The 24539-nt window shown below is 46.1% G+C and overlaps 1 protein-coding gene across 2 annotated transcripts in view; it reads right to left on the bottom strand.

The window, feature by feature from the left end:
- TANGO6 (transport and golgi organization 6 homolog) overlaps positions 1-19953 on the bottom strand; it is a 73226-nt gene extending 53273 nt beyond the window's left edge. The window contains exons 1-9 of one of the 2 annotated variants that reach the window (XM_089678859.1): positions 19552-19953; positions 15103-15764; positions 13254-13370; positions 12928-13078; positions 11189-11325; positions 10326-10491; positions 9668-9741; positions 5998-6110; positions 242-418 (exon numbers count right to left, since the gene is read on the bottom strand). In XM_089678859.1, coding sequence (XP_089534985.1) covers positions 242-418; positions 5998-6110; positions 9668-9741; positions 10326-10491; positions 11189-11325; positions 12928-13078; positions 13254-13370; positions 15103-15764; positions 19552-19642 — 1688 coding nt within the window. In that variant the 5' untranslated portion in view covers positions 19643-19953. Of the gene's footprint in view, positions 1-241; positions 419-5997; positions 6111-9667; positions 9742-10325; positions 10492-11188; positions 11326-12927; positions 13079-13253; positions 13371-15102; positions 15765-15983; positions 16121-19551 lie in introns of those variants that run through there. The other variant, XM_089678860.1, reaches the window with a different exon arrangement.
- Positions 19954-24539: the final 4586 nt, after the last annotated feature.

Below are 24539 nucleotides of genomic sequence, written 5' to 3'. Positions count from 1 at the left end.
GCACAATCCATGCCTCTCCCTTGCTTGCTACACAAGCTGTAGGTATGTGCCTACTTATCATGTCTATCGGGTGATTTTTCTTTTCTCTGTTCTGGGCCGTTTTTGTCAGAAAGGTGCATCATTTTCTCAATAAAAATCAAAGCTACACATAATTTGGAGTCATACTTGTATTTCAGTCTATTTACGAATTGATCTTGCCATCTAGAGGCAACTAGAGGAATCTAAAATGTAAAAATCTCACTTTTTCTGTTCTTGAACAGTGATGACCGCTCCACCATGGCTTCCTGGCTGGATGTGGCAATAGGGAGGCAGAGAAGGGACCCATTCCTCCAGGCCACTCAGCCCTGCCAGTGCGGAAACTGCAGAATCTCTGTCCGATTTCTCTAGGAACCACAGGAGGATATCCTGGCTTGGTGACCTGGAAAAGGTAACATTTAGTATTCAAACAAACATCATATCTATTTTTATCACCTTGTTTGAAATAAATGTGTTTCATAATTTGAAAGGTTTACCTTAAGTTTTTTGAATCTTTCACTCTGAACAGGTTTTAAAAATATTACTTTGCAACTGAAAGAATTCTTCCTCAATAAGAATTATTAATACTTTAACATTTGCTTAGGTTCTCTCTTCATTAGCGAAAAGGCTTCTGACCCTTTACACGAATATTAACCTCTTGCCTACCGGGCACTTATACTCCCTTCTTTACCAGGCCAATTTTCAGCTTTCAGCGCTGTCACACTTTGATTGACAATTGCGCAAGATTGTACCCATATGAAATTTTTATCATTTTTTTCTCACAAATAGAGCTTTCTTTTGGTGGTATTTAATCGCCACTGGGCACTTTACTTTTTGCGCTATAAACAAAAAAATTGCAAAAAATTTGAAAAAAAAAAAAAAAGTTTCTTTGTTTCTATTATAAAATTTTTCAAACAGGTAATTTTTCTCCTTCACTGATGTGCGTTGATGAGACAGCACTGATGGGCACTGATAAGCGGCACTGATGGGCACTGATAGGCAGCACTGATAGGCAGCACTAATGAGGTGTCACGGATAGGCGGCACTTATAGGCGACAATGATGATGGGTACTGATAGACAGCACTGATAGGTGGCACTGACTGGCATCACTACTGGGCACTGACTGGCACAACCGCTGGGCACTGACTGGTGCCACTGACTGGCAGCACTGCTGGGCTGCACTGATGGGCACAGGTGGGTGGCACTGGTGGGCATAGGTGGGTGGCACTGCTTGGCTAAGGAAGGTGGCACTTCTGGGTACAGGTAGGTGGCACTGCTGGGTGGCACAGGTGGGTGCACTGCTGGGCACAGGTGGGTGGAGTTAGTGGGCGCACTGCTGGGCACCGATCATCAGTGCACTGATCATCAGTGCCGATCCCTGCTCTAAGAATTGCCGGTTCTCGGCAGTACTTTCCTCACGATCTGACAGCGTGAGGAAAGTGCAGCCGAGAATCGGCAATTGCATTTCCCGGTGATCAGCGTGTCATTGGACACGGCTGATCACGTGGTAAAAGGCCGCTGTGATTGGCCTTTTACCACATCACGTGATCAGCTGTGTCCGTAGGACACAGCGATCACGGAGATCGCCGGGTGCGCGCCCAGCGCGTTCTGGGAGGACGCCATATGACGCCCACCCAAAACTGGCCGGCCGCAGTGCAGCCGTCATTCGGCTATCTGCGGTCAGCAAGTAGTTAACAAAACAACACATCTGTTTGCTGAACATGTTCATCAATTGGCATTATTGGGTGTGTAAAGCCCAAACGTGTTTTTTGTAGTTATGGAGAGAATGTAAAAGAATAAAACTATTTGTCAAGTTCTTTGCTGTCTGTGCCTCCACTGGGAAGATTAACCCACTGTGCTTGTCATGGTACCATCGTCACAGAGACAGAAAGCGATGGGGAATCTTACATTTCAAGGTGGTCCGAGTAGGCCAAGGAATTATGCCATGTCATGTGTATGGAGAATTTTACGGCTCGGTTACACAAGAGAACTAACATTTTTGATACCTGGAATCCCTGGTTGCTGTACAAAAGCTTTTGTTAGCAAAAGGCTGGGTTCACATGGATGCGATGCCGGAAATGCACAGAAATGGCTGCGTTTCCTGCATCTCCCCGCATAGCACTGTGTTCATGTGATCTGGTGCGGGTGTCAAAAGTTACTGACACTCCAAAAGCAGGTCACAGACATAGTGCGTTTGCCTAAATTGGATTGCATAGTTATGAACACCCATGTGATCCGATTCCAGTGTGGCTTGCACCTTTTTCGTATGGATGCGGTGCGATTTGAGTCATACAAAATGATGGGCTTAAATTACACCACACAAAATCTCATGTGCTTTGCACAGGAATGTGAAGTGATTTATGTGCGGATCCCATGCAATGAGACAGTGTGAACTGGGGCTTAAACTATATTTGCAGCTTGGACCTGACTATCATAGGCTGTGATCGTTACCCGCTGTACCCGTAGTTGGGCTGCTACATGCTCAGAGCATGGTGCGTCTTCTCCTTGTCCTCTCTTCTTTCTATCTCCTTTTCTTTTCCTCTCCCTTCTTCTTCTGTTGCTTTGTCCGATTTCTATGATCTGAGTTGTGCATTCCCCAAAAAGTAGCCAGGTGTTCTGTGGGTTTATATTGTAACAATCTACGAATGTTTTCTTAAATGCCAATTTTCTATGTGTGATGTCTGCTGGAATAATCTCTTTGACAACTTTGGGGGAGGGGGATTTAATAAAACTGGAGGTCTCAGAATCTGGTGCAGCCGTGCATAGTAACCAATCCCCTTCTGAAGTCAGTTCGCTCAATTAAAGAAACACTAAAGCTTTGTTTTTTTCTCTCCTAAAATAACAAACCTGCTCTGTGATTTTGCACAGAGCATCCCCGAATCTCTTCTTTTTGGTTCCCTGTCGGCGCTCCTCCCCCTCAAGCAGTGCCCCCAGGGAAAGCCGCTCGCCCTTGGGGCACCGCTGCTTGTTCGTCCCCGCCCCTTGCTCTATCCTCATTGGCTCACTGGCTGTGATCGACAGCTCCCACTGCTGTCTCAGCCAATGAGGAGGAACAGTACCCAGACAGCACAGGCTGTCATTAACGTCACTGGATTGGAGATCGCTCAGGTAAGGATGGGGGGGGGGGGGGGGTTGCAGAAGGTTTTTTACCTACGTGCATAACCTTTAGAACCACTTTAAGCTTTGAAACCTGTTTTTTTCTATGCAAAGCTGCTCCAGTTTTAGTAAATCTCCCCCAATGTATCTGTTTTGTACCACAACAGTGGTGGGATTGTGATTTTGCTTCATATCTATCAATGACTCTGTCTAGCTTTTTACTTTGTTTATAAACTAAAATAAAAATATTTGAAATTTAAAAAAAAAAAAAAAAAAAATCAGCGTGGTCACAAAAACAAGTGGTAAGGGGGGATTCTTCCCATTGGAGCACCTGTTCCAGTGACACCTAACAGCAGAATTCCCCTCATTTTGCAGAAATTTTCTCTTATTTCCTGTTGCATCTTGGGGCAGGAAGTATAGGGAAAGCTACAAAAAGCCACATACAGAAAAAAAATAGAGGGGCCCTCCCCCATAAAGTTATTCCCATTACAAACTGACGTGTGCGCTGTATAGTATGCAACACTGTGTTCGCCAGCAGTACGGGTGACTTCCTGTCTGCTGAATAAACTGATTTGAGTTGGCTTAAATGCTTCTCAGCCATTCATGATGTCATCTGCACATCTCTCCACCTCAACCAAACAGAGAGCCTTATGTTCATTCATAAAAAAACAAGACTTCCCCTGAATGGCTAGGAAGCATCCTGGCAGAATCGATTTAGTTCTGGCAGCAGATGGGAAGTTGCCTGCACTGCTTAGTACTTCATACTGTATAAAGCACGAACAAAGTCCGGATCACGTACAGAATTTTTCTCTTTGTTGGATAGTGTCTTAAAGATTTGACCATTCTTGAATTACTTCTATTAGACAGAGCTGAGTTCATATCAAAGGCCAGCCAACACTATTGAGTCTATTTATAAAATGTTTTCACATAAGATTATCACAACTTTCACTAATAGGTTTCAACTGGAAAAATGAGTGAATTCTGGGTGAAAGTTGTGAGTCTGGTCTGAAAACATTTATAAAAAGACCCCTATATGTAATTTATAACATCTCCGGAACTGCACATGAAGGTGTACTTTTATTACCATGCCATGTTGAGGGCCGTTACACACTGCGGCTCTTCACCATCTATAAAGCTCTATGAGGAAAGCATGTTTATTAAAGCGGAGCTCCACACAAAGGGGGAGTTCCACTTTCAGGACTACTCCCCATTAAGGATTGGCACCTTTGGGGGGCGGGTATCCGAGTTTGGCAGGTACCCGCTCCCACTTCCGGTCTGATCGCCTAGTGTCCTCCCTGCTGTCAGGACCGGAGCTGTGGAATGGACAGGCAGGCCTAATGGCAGGGTCACGCACCGACTGACGACAACCACCACCCACAGACCAGAGTCCTTCAGGGCGCGGAGTCTAAGTCCCAGGCTGCCCTTCACCAGGGCCCCTGATGGTGGGGATGGACTTGACGCAGCCAGGGACCAGGTGACGGCCCCCGAGACACCCCAGCTGCGGTAATGGCCGCCGCCAATGGTGTATAGCTGGTAGGAACCAGAAGACAATAGCGTAGTCGGTCAGGCCGGGTCGATAACAACGGGACAGACAGTACAGAACGGTAGACAAGAATAACAGGTCACAAGCCGGGTTCAGCAACGGGAGGTCAGATAAAAGGGATAAGGCAGAGAATAGTCTAGTCAAAAGCCGAGTCTGTTTCCAGGAGAGTCACGAGAGTATAAACAGAACTTGTTGCAACACGAACATACAAGACACAAATGCAAAGGGCATGTGCGGACAACAGGCTTATATACGATCAACCACACCCCTCTGGGGGATGGACCGCAGAGGCCTGAAGGCATAAAAGACTCCCACCATGCTCTGCAGAAATCCAAGATGGATACCAGCACATGAGCAGCACAACCTCTGGGAAACGGTAGGACCTTGACACCTCCCTGTAGTCTTTTGGGACACGTGACAGGTCCCAGAAGACTACAGAACCATTCATGAAGCGCAGCGCTACTTGCGCATGCGCAGTGGGTACCCGGCTGTGAAGTTGCAAGTTATCACAGCCAGGTGTCCACACTGAAGATGCCGGCCTCCTGGAATACAGGACGGCCAGTGAAACGGGCTGCGGGGGACACACCGCGGGACCGAGGGACAGGTAAGTGGCTGTTTTGTAAAAGTCAGCAGCTACAGTTTTTTGTAGCTCCTGACTTTTATTTTTTTGACAGCGTGAGTGGAACTCCGCTTTAACAATTGGACTTCTCTTCTCTGACCGAGAACAGAAGTGAATGAAATACACGGTAAATGGTCTCAACGTGTAGAAGTAGTAAGATTTGTGCCCATGATCCAACAAGATCAGGGGCTCAGGTACGCCTCAACGAAAGTAAACTAAAAGTAAAAAAACAAAACAAAAAAACTCCCACAATTATTTAAGATTGGTCCCTCTCAAATAGGTATTTCAATAATGGGAATATACTATTATTACAGTTTGGGGTCTCCTAAGCATTAAGATTTTTTTTTTCAGGGATGGAAGGTCCCCAACTTCTAGAGGCCATGGGGGGGATGCTCCTCACATTGCAGCATTTTTCCTCTTTCCTCTCTGCTATCACAATCCCTGAGATGGAGAAGCAAGGAGGGACATAATTTACATAAACAGCCAGTACTTACTAGTTACATCGCACCTTATTAAACTGGCCTTATATATTGACTTCACCGGCTGCTTCTCAACGTGCTGCAATGGGGAGTGGAGATGCTGTTCTCCACTCTCCATTGCAGCTTATCAAACTGCTGCACAGTGGATGGTAGTCATGGTAATCACTATCGCGACTTCTCAGTTTATTAAACATACACCCAAATGCAGAAGAGGGATTTATTCTTAATGTAGCCGACTGCTTACCGTAAGTGAGATACGTTTTGCCGAGAAAAGCAATACAAGGAGAAGACTGTGGAGAGGACCCGTTTGGTGTAGTTCAGAATGGTTGGCGTGGCGTCGTTACCAACTACAAACACCTGGAATCACAACATTGGCAATCAGACACAGAGTAATTACAGGGGTCACAACTGGACACACAGCATTCACAGCACTCATTCAGAGAATACAAAGCCGTTGATGAATGACCAAGCCTCTTTCAGCCTGGCTTACTTTTATTCCGGATGTGGAATGGGATGTTTGCGTCCCCCAGCCGGAACACAAGGCTGTATACTGTATGTTGCTGAGGCTATGTACAGGTAATACAGCACGCCCAACAGGTGCACTTGTTAGTGTAGGAAATAGTCCGTGTGGGCCAGCTTGGCTCAAACAATCTAGGTAAATTAAAAGTAAAGATGGAGACAAGCTTTGAAACCATAGTCCATCTTATGGTCACTGGATACAATATCCAAGCTCTACTGCTTCACTGTCTCGTCTACTGCTGAAGACCATTGCTCTGAGCTAGCATGTGCAGCCCCTTAGCAGAATGTTGGCCAGCAACTCAGTATACTCCAAAGTTTAAGTCTTTATTAGCTACGCATAGAATACACAGTAACTCAACTAACGCGTTTTGGCCCTGGACGGCCTTACTCACAGCGGTAGCGGTTTTTACTGTGTAATATACATGTAGCTACTAAAGACTTAAACTCTGGAGTATAGAGAGTTGCCGGATAACATTCGTCAGTGCATAGTACAAGTTATGAGTAAATCAGCCTATATAGACAAGAGGCCCCAGTATATTACAGTGCACTGTAGGCACTCCCAAAGCCTGCCCAATGTACTGCCATATGGTTTACCTTTGCTTGTCTCTATAACCTTCTCATGCACAGCAAGGCTTATACAATCATTTTTGGCATCATGGTAGCACGTGTCACTTTTTTAAAAAGCAGCGCATGTGCAGTGCATGCTCTGTCCCCTAGTCTACATCGGCCTTCTTACTCATAGGGTGGACTATACCTTTAAATATTACTTACACAAAACACCAGAAGTGTCTTCGAGGTGCAAGGATAATCAACGCGATTTTACAAACTCAAGACGTACCTTATACTATCCCACAGGTATATGGCATTGACTAAACTAAAGAAGTGATGCTGCTCCTCCCTCTGAGTCAATAAGTGCTAACAATACAAATACCATACATATATATGTGTAAATAACCCCACAGAAATATATATCAACATAATAAACATACAACAATTCCAAAGTGCCCTTGTGAATAAAAGAGAAAAATAGTGTTTTCAGATGTATTTTCAGTCTTATAATAACAAAGGTATATTATTATTATTATACAGGATTTATATAGCGCCAACAGTTTGCGCAGCGCTTTACAATATAAAGGGAGAAGTACAATTACAATACAGTTCAGTGCAGAAGGAATATGAGGGCCTGGCTCATGGAGATTACAATCTAAAGGAAGGGGGAGGTGGTATAAAATGTGATAGCTGCGTGGGATGATTCAAATACAGTTCTTAGGTGAAGGTGGGGTAGGTTTCCCTGAATAAGTGGGTTTTCAAAGATCGCCTAAAGGCGAATAGGGTGGGGGCTGACCGGACATACTGGGGGGTAGGGAGTTCCAGAGGATGGGAGAGGTTATGGAGAAGTCTTGGAGGCTGGCATAGGAGGAAGTGACAAGGGAGTTAGAGAGCAAGATGTCTTGGGAGGAGTGGAGTGGACAATATCTGTGGATAAGGTTGGTGATGTAGCTAGGAGCAGTGTTGTGGATAGCTTTGTACGTTGCAGTTAGTATTTGGAATTTTATACGTGGGGCTGTTGAAAGCAAGTGACAGGATTGGCAGAGAGGGGCAGCCTACGCTGATGGTTGGTAAGGTGTATAAGTCTAGCAGCATTCATAATAGACTGAAGGGGGGATAGCCTGTGTAAAGGTAGACCAGTGAGGAGGGAGTTGCAGTAATCGAGGCGGGATATAAACCAAAGGAGTGGATAAGTTATTTTGTGGTGTCGTTAGTTAGGAAGGGGCAAATTCTGTGAAGGTTGAGACAGCAGGATTTAGCCAGTGATGTGGATGTGGAGCCCGAAGGAGCGGTCAGAGTCTAGGATTACGCCTAGCACCCTGGCATATGGGGATGAACCAATGATTGTGCTGTTGATGTTAATGGTAAGGTCATGAGTGGGGGATCGGGGAGGAGGAAATATTATAGGCTCGGTTTTAGAAAGATTGAGTTTGAGGTAGTATTGTGACATCCATAATGATATGTTGCTCAGTAAATTTGTGGTACGTGAGGAGATCGAGGGGGTGAGCTGGGAGTGGAGAGAGATCTGGGTGTCGTCAGCGTAGAGTTGGTATTGGAAGCCAAGGGAGGTTATCAATTGGCCCAGGAAGGAATTGTAGAAAGAGAAAAGGAGGGGCCCAAGGACAAAGCCTTGGGGTACCCCAAAAGAAAGTGGAGGAGGATCGGACGAGTTGGTGTTGTATGTGACCCTGAAAGTGCGCTGAGAAAGGTAAGAGGAGAACCAGGAAAGAGCGGAGTCATGGAGGCCAAGGGAGTGGAGTTTACTGAGGAGGAACGGGTGGTCAACTGTGTCAAAGGCAGCGGAAAGGTCTAGGAGTACGAGTATGCAGTAATGGCCCTTGGTTTTAGTAGTTACTAGGTTGTTAGTAAGTTTTGGTAGGGCAGTTTCAGTGGAATGTTGTGGGCAGAAGCCAGACTGTAGGGGATCGAGAAGGTTGTTATCGCTGAAGTGGCAACTCATACGGTTGTGGACCTTGTTCAATTTATTTCTGTATTGCATCTCCTGTGTTCAGTCCAAATCGTGCAAAGTGACATCCACCACCGTTCACCACTGCGCACACCTCAACATATGGACCTGTCCACTTACAGGTCATAATACACTTTATTCCTCTTTTTATGGGTTCCTTCTGGTGACTCCCTTTGAATGTTGCTTCACTGATAGGTAATCTGTTGTTCCTGGGTCTAGGATCTGATCCTCCGCAATTATAGTTGCATGACCCTTTAAAAATGCGATCTATGTTCCTACGGTAGACGCATACAAGATAGGAGGGTCCCATAGTGTAGTATTTATTAAATTGGTATTTATTAGATTAAAAGAACACTCACATTTAAATAAAATTCACAAGCATGTAATTCAGAAAGTGAAGCCGCGACTCCTGCGTCACTTCAGGTTTCGGCTAACTCCCGGTTCCACCTACATACGTATTGTCACACCACGTGACTTCCTCAATAGTACGGAAGTCACGTGGTGTTCCAACTCATTTCTTTAGCTTATTCATATATATATATTGTTCCTAGATTGTAAGCTCGAAAGAGCAGGGCCCTCAATCCCCTCATGTTTTGCATTGTATTGGTATTGTTCTGTCACATGTTCTGTCCCCCTTTGTAATGTACAGCGCTGAGCGAACTATTGGCGCTTTATAAATACTGTATAATAATAATAATAATATTGTGGGAACACACTGTTGTCTGCCACCCTACAGGGTACATTTTTGTTTAGTGTAAATATTACAAATGGTTTCACTATTTAGGTATTAGAGGTGTGGGATAATTACATTTTTTATCACTTGCTTGAATATGGCATTGGAGTTTTAATACATTTAGCTCACTAATTCACTTAGACTCACCTTAACAATGTCCTCCACACATTGAGACAGTTCTAATTCTGACACCAAAATTTCTCCCGAGGATGAAGACTTTTCTATAATAAAGAACAGGAATGGGAACGGTGACAACATTAATACTAGGGTCTAAGAGCCCACAGGGAGTTTTATGTAACGCATATCCATACTTAGGCATAAAGCTATGCTAAAAAATCTTGTTGGAATGAATGAATAAAGGGGCCAAAATATGCTCCTTGGGGAGATGTTGTTGTAGACTGACTTTTTCCAGTGCTGATCACAAATATGAAGGCCAACCTGGTACTATGGTCAATGCTTACAAAAAAAAAAAATATCCAAAATGAACTTCCTTCAGAAGAGATCAGATGACCAAATGAGTAAGCCTTCAGGATGATCTTGCTGAAATTTCCAACTCTGAACAGAGGTAGGTTTTATTTTAGCAAAAACTAGCTTTAAATCCTTTACACAGGCTCTGTCAATGGGAGTGTGCAAACTACTGCAGGTATGTGGAGAATCTAAAGCTGGCCATACATGTGTAGATTTTCGAACGAGAATGTTTGTAAGAAAAATTAGTATGAAAATTCGTTGAACATTCAATGAATGGATGAATGGCATTTGAAATGACTACGCTTTTGCTGCACTACAAGACAATGTGGCTACTTACCTGCCTGTAGCACAGAACAACGCAACAGAGGTTCCAGCATTGGCAGAATTAGAAGTTTTTCTGCCAGGTCTGGATGATCACGCCCCATCTTCAGCATGGTTTCCGTGGCCACTCTCTGAAACTGACGTGCTGTCAACATGTTTTGGATGTGCAGCAAATCCAGAATCTACAGGGGAAGGCAGCAAAGATGAATGTAAGAATTGCATCCTATGAAGAGTCATAGCTCAGCCTAGAGTAGAGTACAGATCACTGGTATGTGCTTTCCAGACTTATGGCTGATTCCTCCATTGTACAAAGTGTCTTACAAGAGGGTGTTACACATACACTGGGTAGCTTTCTGTATTGAGAAAAATGGTACATTTGCAAATCACATGAGACCATGTCAGGTCATGCTAAAATATTGAAATGTCAAGGCAGGGCAACACAGCAGGTCCATTTACTGCTGTCCTGCAGTTTCTTGAAGCAACTTGTACTCAATGTAATAAACAACACAATTACAAAACCTGTATACATTCCTCTTAAAAGCGCCTATAGGTGGTTTTAGGTGTGACAGAAGACGCTTGTTTTCCTGGGTAGAGGATTGATGACGCTTGTTTTCCTGGGTAGAGGGTTGATGACGCTTGTTTTCCTGGGTAGAGGGATGATGCCGCTGAGAGGAATCTGAAGACAGAATGTAATAGGCTGGTATTGGCTTTCTGCTCCAGCCATCTCTCTGTCCTTTATTCCCATCAACTTCCATCAACTGGACACCTAACAACTGACTAATATGCTATCCATAAATAAAATCCTATACAAATAAGCCAGAGCATAAACCCTCACAAAGGACACTAAAACCTTCATAAATGAAAACGCTGCATGGTTACCTGTGGGCAGACCTTCTGGTAATACTGTTCCACAGTCAGGGATTGCTGAGGACATGAGGCCAGAATCTTGGCCACAGCGTCACACTTCTTCCAGTTGCTGGCAGCAGCTTCTGCATCTCTTCCCCCAGCAGCACCAGCTGTAAGGTAACAAAAAAAATGAGCACTAATTTTTTTATACCTGCTACTTGGGACACACAAATGGGAAAAATTTCAAAGCAACAATCTCTTGCTACAAAGAGTTTTAACCACTTGCTGGCAGTCACCTTAAAGCGGAGTTCCTCTCACCCTGTCAAAAAATAAAAGTCAGCAGCTACAAAAACTGTAGCTGCTGACTTTTAAAAAACAGCCACTTACCTGTCCCTCGGTGTGTCCCCCGCAGCCCGTTTCACCGGCCGTCCTGTATTCCAGGAGGCGGCATCTTCAGTGTGGGCACCCGGCTGTGATAGCTTGCGGCTTCACAGCCGAGTACCCACTTCGCATGTGCGAGTAGCGCTGCGCTTCATGAATGGTCCTGTAGCCTTCTGGGACCTGTTACGTGTCCCAAAAGACTGCAGGGAGGGAGGAAACTTTCTGCTTCCGATTGCCTAGGCCAGGGGTAGGCAAACTGAGAGCCGCAGGACTGCAAGATCCATCATGCCTCTGCAAGTCATAGCTGTAACTGTCAGTTTTAGTCTGCAATGCCTCCTTCCACTTCTGATCACCTAGGCGATTGGACCGGAAGTGAGAGCAGGTACCTGTCAAATCCCCCCCCCCCCCCGCTCCCCAAAGGTGCCAATCCTTTATGGGGAGCGGTCCTTAAAGCGGAACTTCCCCTTTTGGCTGGAGCTCCGCTTTAATAACATTCAACTACATGGGGGGGGGGGGGGGCAGAGTCGACGCTCTGTGTGTGAATGGACACACAGAGCGCAGCTAGGGAGTGAGCTCGCTAGAGTGCCCCCATAGCAAGAGCCCTGCTATTGAAGGGACTTGGCAGGGGGGAGGAGCCAAAACCACCAGAGGGGACCCAAAAAGAAAAGAAGAGGATCGGGGATGCACTGTGTAAACTCACTGCACAGAGCAGCCAAGTATACCATGTTTGTTATGTAGAAAAAAAAATGACAACCTTTAGAATTACTTAAAACAACACAATTGAGCTAGTAAAAATCTCCTGCGGAGCTCTAGCCTAAAAAGATGTCAGCAAGTCAATAAATTTGCAATAGCAAAACTTGCCCGTGTATCTCTGGCATTAGTTTGAAGTCTGAGACCCCCATTCCCTAAGACCACAATTGTATCAGGCTGCAGAGACTTCTTAAAGACATTCTGTCAAAATACTTATTCCAGCCATCTTCAAAAGCATGTTATAAGGCACAATTATGGCAACAGAGAGAAGATTGGTGTCAATTACCCAGATTCTGTCTTTTTCACATGAGAGCAGAGGATCTAGAGATTTCCGCTGGCAACCTGGCTGAAATTTAGCTTTAAATTTTTTTCAAATTTAGAAATTTAGCAGGATCATGGTGCACACCTGAAGATTCACCTTGCATGCGCATTAATTCGAATATATCTTCTTCAGTCAAACATACTCCCCCAATATCATATAATAGCACCTTATATCTAGCTTAAAGTGAACCTGTATGGCCAAAGTACAGATCCACATTTCAAGGAATCTATAGTCAATGGTGTAATCAGGTAAGTATAATAAACTGAATATAGATTATCCACATCAGACATTTGCAGTGAACAAATGAAGGTAAACCAACCTCCAGCTCCTGCTAAAATCCCGTGAACCACAGCCTGAACCCCTTTCGGTCTCATTAATCTATCAGACAGCAGCTGTCCAGACAAACGGCGCAACCAGGCAGGAGCCGGGGCCCTTTGCACTGAGGATGAAGTTCCTGATGGATGTGGACCCTGAAACACAGTATGATGTCCATTTAGCAACAATAGGAACCAATAGAATAGAATAGAAAAAAGCTCTGCAATCAAACAAAAACAAGGATCAGTTAAAACATTGATCTATTGTGTTTTACCAGAAAGAAAACAATAAAGACTTTGAGATACACATTCACCCCAAACAGAGAATTACCTGTCTGGGTCCTCCTTGCAGGATTATTAGTTCCTTGATTACTAGTGGCTGGTACAGCTGATCTATCAGGCCCCTCAGGGACTCCTTACATTGGATCCTCTCACTTTCTGTCAAATTCTTAAGAAGAAAACAAAGTAAAACGTTTGTATGTTCATCTTCTTCACAACAGCAACTCTGAAGGGTACTTAACCTCCTTGGCGGTATTCCCGAGTGTAGCTCGGGGTAAAATTTGACTACCAAGAGCGGTAACCCCGAGCTACACTCAGGCTTACCATGCGGCGTTGCTCATGGAGTCCCTGCAGCACTTACCTTGTCCTTCGCTCCCACGATGTGTCCCCTGCAGCATCCCCGGCCATCTCCTCCGGCCGATGCCGACATCCGGCTTCCGTGTTCCGGTCCCTGTGACGTCAGGACGTACGGGCGCCGGAACCGGTGGCAAATTTGAATTTTTAAATGTCATTTTTTTTAAAAATGATTATTACATAGTAAAACATTGCTGTTTCAACCCATTTCACATACATTTTGTCCCTACTGCTTTGTCCTGTGCCCTGCCTGCATTTTGACTGTTCTTTCTGCCTGGAAACTTAGAAAAGTCCATGGCGTCCAAAAAGCGTCCCTTTATGTCAAAAGTGGTTTTAGACCGGCTAGAGAACAGCGATAGTAAATCAGAACCACTTGCAGAATTGAGTGATGATTCGTGGGGAAATTCGTCATCAGACACTGAAAACGATTTTGCGACTTTGCTCAGTGATGTGCGAACTTGCCGCTATATTTCAAATTTCAGTGTTTTTGGTTTGATTATATTATTGAATTACATTTATTATTATATTATTTTTTTTTATGATTATTAAATTATAATTTATGATTTCGTGTTTCAAATTTTATCCTACTCGGGATGTTTACTAGACTCTTGTTCGAACAGATTTCAGTGAGTTATTCCTAAAAATTACAGCCTACAATAAAAAACTACATATTTCCATGCAAACAAATGGTGCCGCTGTCAGCACAAAAAATCGGAAAGAATCATACCGCCGAGGAGGTTAAAGTGGTTGTAAAGTTTTTATTTTTTCCATTAAAATTATAAACATTATATTTATGTGTTCTGTGTAATGGTATTGCACATAGCAGTCTCTTACCTCCACTTTTGGCGTACCCCACAGGTGTTCACCGCTCCTTCTCTTCTCCCTCCCGCAGCAAGCCGGCTGTTAAGGGGCAATCCAGGGGCGGACTGACAACTCATGGGGCCCCCCGGGCAATAGGGGATCATGGGGCCCCTGTGTCCTTGCCCAAACTCAAAAAAAGCCTATGAAAAAGGTACCAGAGGCATCTCATGGGGCCCCCTACTGACCCCGGGCCCTCGGGCACTGCCTGAGTTTGCAAATGGTCAGTCCGCCCCTGGGGCACTCATGAGGGTGCGCTCCCGAATCAGGCTGTGTGCGTCCATAGATTGGCCACGGCTAATCACATGACACAGATGGGCTGCAATTGGCCCAGCCTGTGCATGTGATCACTGTGACCATTCACAGCTAGACACACTTGTATACAATGGATGGCATGAAAGGCCCAGACGCTGAGAGGCCGCATATTTGCGGGCGATCGGCATCAAGGGGTTAATGACTACAAAAATTTGACATATCTGAGAATTCAGGTGGGAGTCAATCTCTACTGGTGACCCAACTAGATATAAGACGACAGCACCTGATTTTTCTTGCCAATAACCAGAAAAACTCAAATAAAAGCTTTTCATGAGGTTGAATTTTTTAAATTTTCGCTAGACGTGAACTAGCCATGAAGAAATGAGACCCTAATCGCTCTCAGGTGGTACGGGAGTATTACACTGACTTCATACCTTCACTCTGCCTTCTGTAACCGGCTCGGCCTTTGTCTTGGTTGGGCAGTACCCGAGCTGGCACAGTCCTGCCATGAGATCCCCCAGATGTTGTGTAAAGAGAAGGCTCCCCAGTGATGGATGCTGAGACACCTCCAGTAAGGTAGTGCAGGTAATATACAGTCTATGGGTACGAACGTTAGACAGGTCATGAGACACCATTGAACACACGAGAGCTCCAAATTCTGAGCGATGTTGTAATGGAAGGCCGATGCCAGGCAGGAGATAAGGACAGATGCCCATAGAAACCACAAACTGGAGCGCTGAGCGGACATTCTTCTGTTGGGTGATACTGAGTGCATCTGGGCTCAGGACTGGGGCAGCCTCAGGGGTCTTTAGGTTGGGTTTAGGAGGTTTGAATGAAGCTGCCAATTGAAGCATACACTCCTTCAGACACAGAAGCAGCACCAGAGCCTCTAATGTGAACCTCCACGATGGATCTGCCACGGCTTCTGAGCCGTCCTGTATCAGCTTGGTGTCCTCTAAGACTTTTGTCCGCAGGATTCGCAGGTTCTCCCACTTAGGGCCACTCTGCAGCTCCTCCTCCAGAGAGGCCACGTGAAGCTGCAATGTTCTGATTAAGGCGGCTTGTTTATCCGTATCGTGAGCTGCTGATCCAGGTTCTGCAGAAGGACAAAAACAAAACACATATTTCAGAATTTTCCGGCGTATAAGACGACTTTTAACCCCTTGAAAATCCTCTCAAAAGTCGGGGGTCGTCTTATACGCTGGTATACGGCATGCTAACACTTTTTAGGGGGGTGGCGTGGTGCCGCCGCCCCCCCCCCTTCCAACGGATGGGACACTAAGTACAGGGGTGGGCAGGGGCTGCTGTTTCTTACCTGGCTCCGGTCCCACAACGATCCGGTCCAGGAAGGGCGGCTGCTCCTTCAGTTCGGCCACTGGATGTTAGCGCGGCTACTCGGCTCCGTCTCCTCACCGGTGATTGGCCGCCAGAACTGTAGCTCAGGAAAGGGACACAGGCGGCCAATCACCGGCGAGGGGGCGGAGCCGAGCAGCCCCACGAAAATCGAGTGCAGGAGCGGCCGGTAAGTGTGCAGTGTAGAGGTGCTGCTGCAACCACATATGCTGGCTGCAGCAGCACCATACTAGAACATCGGTCAGCAAGTGTAATTGGTGTCAGTGGGAGGAATAGTGCCCCATCATTGGTGTCACTGATACTAATGATAGGACACTATTCCTCCCACTGACACCAATGATGGGGCACTATTCCTCCCACTGACACCAATGATGGGGCACTATTCCTCCCACTGATACCAATGATGGGGCACTATTTCTCCCCCCCCCCACTGCCACCAATGATGGGGCACTATTCCTCCCCCCACTGACACCAATGATAGGACACTTTTCCTCCCACTGACACCAAAGATGGGGCACTATTCCTCCCACTGACACCAATGATGGGGCACTATTCCTCCCACTGACACCAATGATGGGGCACTATTCCTCCCACTGACACCAATGATGGGGCACTATTCCTCCCACTGATACCAATGATGGGGCACTATTCCTCCCACTGACACCAATGATGGGGCACTATTCCTCCCACTGATACCAATGATGGGGCACTATTCCTCCCACTGACACCAATGATGGGGCACTATTCCTCCCACTGACACCAATGATGGGGCACTATTCCTCCCACTGACACCAATGATGGGGCACTATTCCTCCCACTGACACCAATGATGGGGCACTATTCCTCCCACTGGTGTGCATTGGAAGAGGGGTAGTCTTATACGGCAAGTATAGCCCAAACACTACATTTTAGCAGGAAAAGTAGGGGGTTGTCTTATACGCCGGCAAATACGGTATATGGCAACAAAGAAAAAAGTTATGTGGGCCGATCACACTTTTATCACATCACTTTCATTTCTATCCCGGGTTATGTATGACATGTGTAGAGGAGTGACTGGAATCGAGAATCACATTTTTTTTTTTTGACAAGTAGCACTTTTTTATATTCCTCCAAACATGTCGATGTATGATTGGTGCGGTGTGTGCCGTGCCTCGCACTTCAGGGATCACAAATCAAACATATCCTTAGGACAGTGGCTAAATGGTTAGCACTTCCACCTGGCAGCACTAGGAGCAATGGTTCAAATCGCAACCACAGAACCACCTGCCTGGAGTTTGCATGTTCTCCCTGTGCCTGCGTGGGTTTCCTCTGGGTACTCCGGTTTCCTCCCACACTCCAAAGACATGCTGAAGGGTTAACTGGATCCTGTCTACATTGGCCCTAGTATGAGTATGTATGAATGTAACTTAGGGACTTGAGATTGTACGTCCCTTGAGGGTCAGGGACTGATGTGAATGTAATGTAAATTGACGGCGCTATATAAGTACATGAAATAAATAAAATATCCAGAGGAATTCAAAATATGTGTCCACTTAAAGCCTAACTGAGCGTTTAATGTTCCTTTAACCAATTGCCTTCTTTTACCCCCTTCATGACCGGGCCATTTTTTGCTATTTAGCACCGTGCTGCATTAACTGGCAATTGCGCAGTCATGCAACGCTGTACCCAAATGAAATGTATATCTTTATTTTCACACAAATAGAGCTTTCTTTTGGTGGTATTTGATTTTTTTAATTATATAAATGAAAAAAAAAGACCGAAAATTTTGAAAACAAAAACTTTTCTACTTTGTGTTATGAATTACAGTATATCCAAGGACACATGGTTTACAACGCTGGGAAATCTGGGACATGCAATTCCAGGAGCTGCAAGCAGCCTCTTTAGCCTGGGTTCACACATATGTGTACTGAAATCGAGTTCCACTGACCTCAATGCAAAAAATGCCTCCCATTGCCTTCAATGCAAAAACCACCTCCCATTGACTTCATGGCAAAAACACGCCTCTCATTGACTTCATGGCAAAAACACGCCTCCCATTGCCTTCAATGCAAAAAACGTCTCCCATTGCCTTCAATGCAAAAACCACCTCCCATTGACTTCATGGCAAAAACACGCCTCTCATTGACTTCATGGCAAAAACACGCCTCCCATTGCCTTCAATGCAAAAAACGTCTCCCATTGCCTTCAATGCAAAAACCGCCTCCCATTGCCTTCAATGCAAAAAATGCCTTCCATTGCCTTCAATGCAAAAAAACACCTCGCATTGCCTTCAATGCAAAAAATGCCTTCCATTGCCTTCAATGCAAAAACCGCCTCCCATTGCCTTCAATGCAAAAAAACACCTCCCATTGCCTTCAATGCAAAAAAACACCTCCCATTGCCTTCAATGCAAAAAAACACCTCCCATTGCCTTCAATGCAAAAAAATGCCTCCCATTGCCTTCAATGCAAAAAAACACCTCCCATTGCCTTCAATGCAAAAAAAACGCCTCCCATTGCCTTCAATGCAAAAAAACGCCACCCATTGCTTTCAATGCAAAAAACGCCTCCCATTGCCTTCACTGCAAAAAACGCCTCCCATTGCCTTCACTGCAAAAAACGCCTCCCATTGCCTTCACTGCAAAAACCACCTCCCATTGCCTTCACTGCAAAAACCGCCTCCCATTGCCTTCACTGCAAAAACATCTCCCATTGCCTTCAATGCAAAAACCGCCTCCCATTGCTTTTAATGCAAAAAAAGTCTCCCATTGACTTCAATACAAAAACCGCCTCCCATTGCCTTCAATGCAAAAACCACCTCCCATTGCCTTCAATGCAAAAACCGCCTCCCATTGCCTTCACTGCAAAAACTCCCGTCAATAGCAATCCTATATGAACACTTATCTCTGCATGCCACTCTATTTTATCACTTGCGATCCTGGAACGCACCGCTACAAACTCGCACAGGACCCCTTTTTGTAATGGCGCTCAAAGCGCAATGCGTGTGGATTGCACCTGTGCAAACCGCCTCAATAGGAACACAATACCTAAGCGGTCATGTGAATCTGTGAGTTAAAAACACGCATCCAGAATCACATACATGCGAACCCGGGTGGGCCCATTCACAGCTGGGCATTTCGGAATCGGAACAGAATCGCAGTGATGCCGCCCACGATCGCAAAACGCAGCTTCAGGCGCCATTATTGTCACTAGTGTGGCAGGGATCAGATACGGACCGGAGACCATATGATGAAGAATACATTATTTATAAAGAAACTTGTTTCCCCTCTTTTATTATTATTTGTTTTACATCCGGTCATTGGAGTAGTTCAGTGACACCATAGGGACACTACAGACATGTATTCCTCCCATGATAGATTTCCTTTAACCCCATGAAATGCTCTGTGCACCCCAACACTGACAGTCCACACACAGCCCCTCCGCCCACCTGCAGGTAGCCCCGTGTCATGCTATCAATGTATTTATAACGCCCTAGAAGTCCCAGCATGCCGTGCCGAGAGGTAGTGGAGGGGTCCCCCCGCCTGGGCTCACCTCTCGGGGTGATCAGCACTTTCAGCGCCTCTGTCACCTCAGACACGCTCGGAACACCCGCCATCTTTCTACACCCAGAGTCGCGCTTCATGACGTCATGCTAGACGGAGCCGCAGAGCGAGGGAGCTGAGCGCCGCCGTGTGGTGAGTGGCGGTTGTGAAGCGTCACGTGACCCTCTGTACCTGAGAAGTACCCGAGCATCGATCTGTAGGTGGGGCTCCCGGCATTGTATACAGGAGAAGAGAACCTGTCACCTCCCAGCCTCACATGAATGTTCATGGTTCCCAATAAGGGGATGTTGTTGGGGATTACTGTTAATATATATATATTCATGATGGTAGGAGTCAGGGGTGGACTGACCATTTGGAAACTCTGGCACTGCCCGAGGTCAGTAGGGGGCCCCATGAGATGCCCCTGGTACCTTTTTTCATAGGCTTTTTTGAGTTTGGCCAAGGACACAGGGGCCCCATGATCCCCTATTGCCCCGGGGCCCCATGAGTTGTCAATCCACTTCTGGTAGGAGTGACAACCCAGCCGCCTCATCGCTCACCCGCCTCATCGTTCACCTGCCGAGTGTGTGGAAGACAGGGGCGGACTGACCATTTGGAAACTTGGGCACTGCCCAAGGGCCTGGAGTCAGTAGGGGGCCCCATGAGATGCCCCTGGTACCTTTTTCATAGGCTTTTTTGAGTTTGGGCAAGGACACAAGGGCCCCAAGATCCCCTATTGCCCGGGGGCCCCATGAGTTGTCAATCCGCCTCTAGTAGGAGTGACAACCCACCCGCCTCATCGTTCATCCGCCTTTTCGTTCACCTGCCGAGTGTGTGGAAGATGGGTGGACTGACCATTTGGAAACTCGGGCACTGCCCGAGGGCCCGAGGTCAGTAGGGGGCCCCATGAGATGTCCTTGGTACCTTTTTCATAGGCTTTTTTGAGTTTGGGCAAGGACACAGGGGCCCCATGATCCCCTATTGCCCGGGGGCCCCATGAACCCCTATTGCCCAGGGGCCCCATGAGTTGTCAGTCCATCCCTGGTGGAAGATATGGAATTTGCTGTCCTCATGAAGAAACTCCAACACAATCTTATAGAAGAACTCCGACTTTAATTGTGTTTTCAGCACATCGTCCCCCGGTGTGTGTAATACTTCACCCCATCTTCCTCTGTGCCCCCCCCCCCCTCCGACAACGCAGGAGCAAGGAGACGGCTGGCTGATGTCTCACATTGGTATCCCAATCACTTCCACAGGAACCAAACCTTTCCCTCCCTCCGTCATGTGCCCCGGCCTCTCCTGTCCCACCTGTGGACCCCAGACCAGCATGCTGGGTGTCACTGGGTGTGGCGGAGGGAGTCCAGCAAGAATTCATTCACTGATCCCCCTTCCGGTGAATGTATTACGTCATTTCCCAGAAGTGCTGCTGGAGAGAGGAGCTAATGGAGCACAAGCTGTTCCCCATTATCCTCAGTGGATTGCAGGGGAGACATCAGGGGTCAAACAGACGGACCCCTGATGTCTCAGCGATGAGATACCCTCAGTACAATTCACTTGTACAGGTACCACGGGAGGTCGGCTCGTACACGCACCCTAATGTACCAGTACATCACCGCAGGTCAGTGCACTCAGAAACTGGAGCTCCCCAAGGATAGTGCTGTGACTGTGCTGTGTCCCCCGTCTGTGACCTCCCTGGTCTAAATTTATAGGGAGATGGTCAAATGAGCAACTCTCCTCCATCCCAATTAGGAACTGATAAGGATCACATGAATTGGGGGGGGGGGGGGGGGGGGGGATGCTCAAAGACAGACCAGATACAGGCTAAAGTTCTAAAAGATTCTCTGATCGCAGAATGACAAAGGAGGTGAGTATCAATCACCACAAACAGAAAGATATACACTCATTATCCTGAGTTTTGCAAAAAGTCAATGCTTTGCAGACACACAGTTTAGGGTGGAAATGAAAAAGCATTTACCTGTGAAAAAGCAGAGAGGACATGATCAGGCGGCTGTGTTCAACTGCTGCTTCACACTCCAGCAGAAAACTGCACCCTGTATATGACTGTGCCCCCCATTCTTCCATCCTATGCTCCCTCGCTCACATCTTCAATCCCTCCCTCTGTAATGTTGCTTTCCCCACCCCTCTAAAGCATGCACACATCACTCCCATACTTAAAAATCCCTCCCTGGACCCCACCAACCTGAACAACTTAAGGCCCATCTCCCTGCTGCCACTTACCTCTAAACTCTTAGGGCTCATGTACACTGCAGCTGATAACTCACGTTTAGGAGCTGTTCAGTGTTTCTTTCAGCAGTCCCTGAACTCTCCCTAATGTTCTCCTATGTGTCCATGTACACATCGTCATTTACAGGCATTTGAGTTTACAGTCGTTTTTTTGAACACAGAAAACTTGCGTTCAGCAGTCGATTTTATCAGCATTTCAAACGCAAAATACTTTAAACGCGGCAAATCGCGTCTATAAGCATTTGCATCTGAAAAGTGTTTTAACTCTTCAGTTCCCAATGCTGCCCAGAGCCTTTTTTCATCATGAAAAATGCATGCAAAGAGTTTTCAAGGTTCTCAGATGGACAAAACACTGAACACAGGATGTTCCTACTAAGCTTGTCACACATTGTAATGACCAATTCACACCTCAGACCTCTCCCATCCTTGGAAACAAAAGATATGGTAATGACCATTCACACCTCAAATTCCTCATGAAGACCCCCTGCCAGGTGACCTTAATGACTCCCTCCACCAGACACCTTCCCACCCTTGGAAACAAAAGAAATGTTAATGAGCAACTCACACCTAGCTAATGTCAACACATACTGCTATCTCTGCTTCTACTCTCTGTATTTCTCTGAAACAGTCTGAAATAGTTAATAATTTACCACTTTTTAGTGCATTCTGGGCATTTGGGTGGTTCTTCTGTGCTTATCTTTAAAAAAACGCTTCTAAACGCAAACACACATAAACGCGGTATGCAACCACAGCTGAACAGATGTTTTTTAACCTACATTTTCCAGCAGTCAGTTTCCATCGTTCAGAAGTGTCCCGTGTACATGGGGCCTTAGAACGCTTAGTCTACAATCGCCTGACCTCCCACCTCACTGACAACAACCTTCTTCACCCTTTACAGTCTGGCTTTCGCTCACTCCACTCCACTGAAACATCCCTACTAAAAGTCACTAATGATCTACTAACTGCTAAAAACCAATGGCCACTACTCCATACTCCTCCCAACCAATGGCCACTACTCCGTACTCCTCCCAACCAATGGCCACTACTCCGTACTCCTCCCAACAATGGCCACTACTCCGTACTCCACCCAACCAATGATCACTACTCCGTACTCCTCCCAACAATGGCCACTACTCCGTACTCCTCCCAACCAATGGACACTACTCCACACTCCTCCCAATCAATAGCCACTACTCCATACTCCTCCCAAACCAATGGCCACTATACTATACTCTTACTACTTGATCTCTCCGTGGCTTTTGATACTGTTAGCCATCCTCTCCTCCTCAAAAAACTCCACTTTCTTGGTCTCAGAGACTCTGCTCTCTCCTGGTTCTCCTCCTACCTATCGCAGCGCTCCTTCAGTGATACCTATAACTCTGTCTCCTCCTCTTTACTCCCTCTTTCTGTAGGGGTCCCTCAAGGTTCTGTCCTTGGACCTCTTGTCTTCTCCACACCTCCTCCCTTGGTCACTTGATAAACTCCCATTGCTTTAAGTACCATCTCTATGCTGATGACACACAAATCTATCTTTCTACTCCTCACCTCACCCCTTCAGTCTCCTCTCGCATTATTAACCTACTAAGCAACATATCAGCATGGATGTCACTCCACTTCCTCAAACTCAATCTTTCCAAAACTGAGCTCTTAGTATTCCCCCCAGCCTGTGCCCCCTCCCCTGACTTCTCCATACAGATCAACAATACAACCATTAGTCCCTCCCCTCATGCCACGGTACTAGGTGTAATCCTGGACTCCTATCCGTCCTTTCACCCCCAAATCCAATCACTGTCCAAATTACATCACCTATCTTGTCTCCAAATATCACCCAAACTGTCCTCTCTTCTCCTCCCACGACCTACTGCTCTCTAGTTCCCTTGTCTCCTTCTCCCATGCTGGTCTCCAGGACTTCTCCAGAGCTTCCCCCATCCTCTGGAACTCTCTACCCCAATTTATCAGACTATCGCCTACTCTGCTCACTTTTAGGCAATCTCTGAAAACCTATCTCTTCAGGGAAGCCTATCCTGCCCTCAGCTAATAACGGAATATTCTACTCCTCCAACCAGTCCATCCCCCACAGTATTTACCTTTTGTACCACTAGCCCCTCCCTCCTAGATTGTAAGCTCCGAGGAGCAGGGCCCTCCTATCCCTCTTGTATTGAACTGTATTGTTGCTGTATTGTCTCCTGTCATATTGTAAAGCGCTGAGCAAACTGTTGGCGCTATATAAATCCTGTATAATAATAATAATAATATTAATAGTATGCATTTTAAAAATTGACTGTACATATAAAAGGCACCACTAGAGGGTACAATGTGTCTTTCCTATTTGAAATGAACTTACCCTGGATTCACATCTATGCGTTTTCTGCAGCGTTTTGTGTTTTGCAGAAATTCACTACAGTCAATTTACGCCCCGGTCACATCAAGTCGATATTGAAATTGTGCGACTTACAGTGAAGTTGCCGATTTCAGGTGTGATTTGCAAGACATCTAAGGCTTGGTTCACACTGGATGCGATTTAAAATTGCGCGTTTTGTTTGCGATTTCATATATTCTACGTCCAAATGCTGTCTTTGTTCCTATGCAATTCAGTGCAGTGTGATATTCACCTGAAAATTGCACCGGAAAGCACATAAAAGTAGAGCATGCACTCCTTTTCAAAAACGCACTGCACCAAATTGCATGGTACTGTGGTACTATGCGATCCAGTGCAGGCAAATGCACTTCATTTGCGATCTGCGTTCTGGGGTG

Source organism: Staurois parvus, unplaced genomic scaffold (genome assembly GCF_062004578.1).
Source record: "Staurois parvus isolate SC_StPar_1 unplaced genomic scaffold, SC_StPar_1.0 ptg000211l, whole genome shotgun sequence".
Lineage (NCBI taxonomy): Eukaryota > Metazoa > Chordata > Amphibia > Anura > Ranidae > Staurois > Staurois parvus.
The sequence above is the reverse complement of the archived record's forward strand: the minus strand, read 5'-3'. Positions and strand labels throughout refer to the sequence as shown.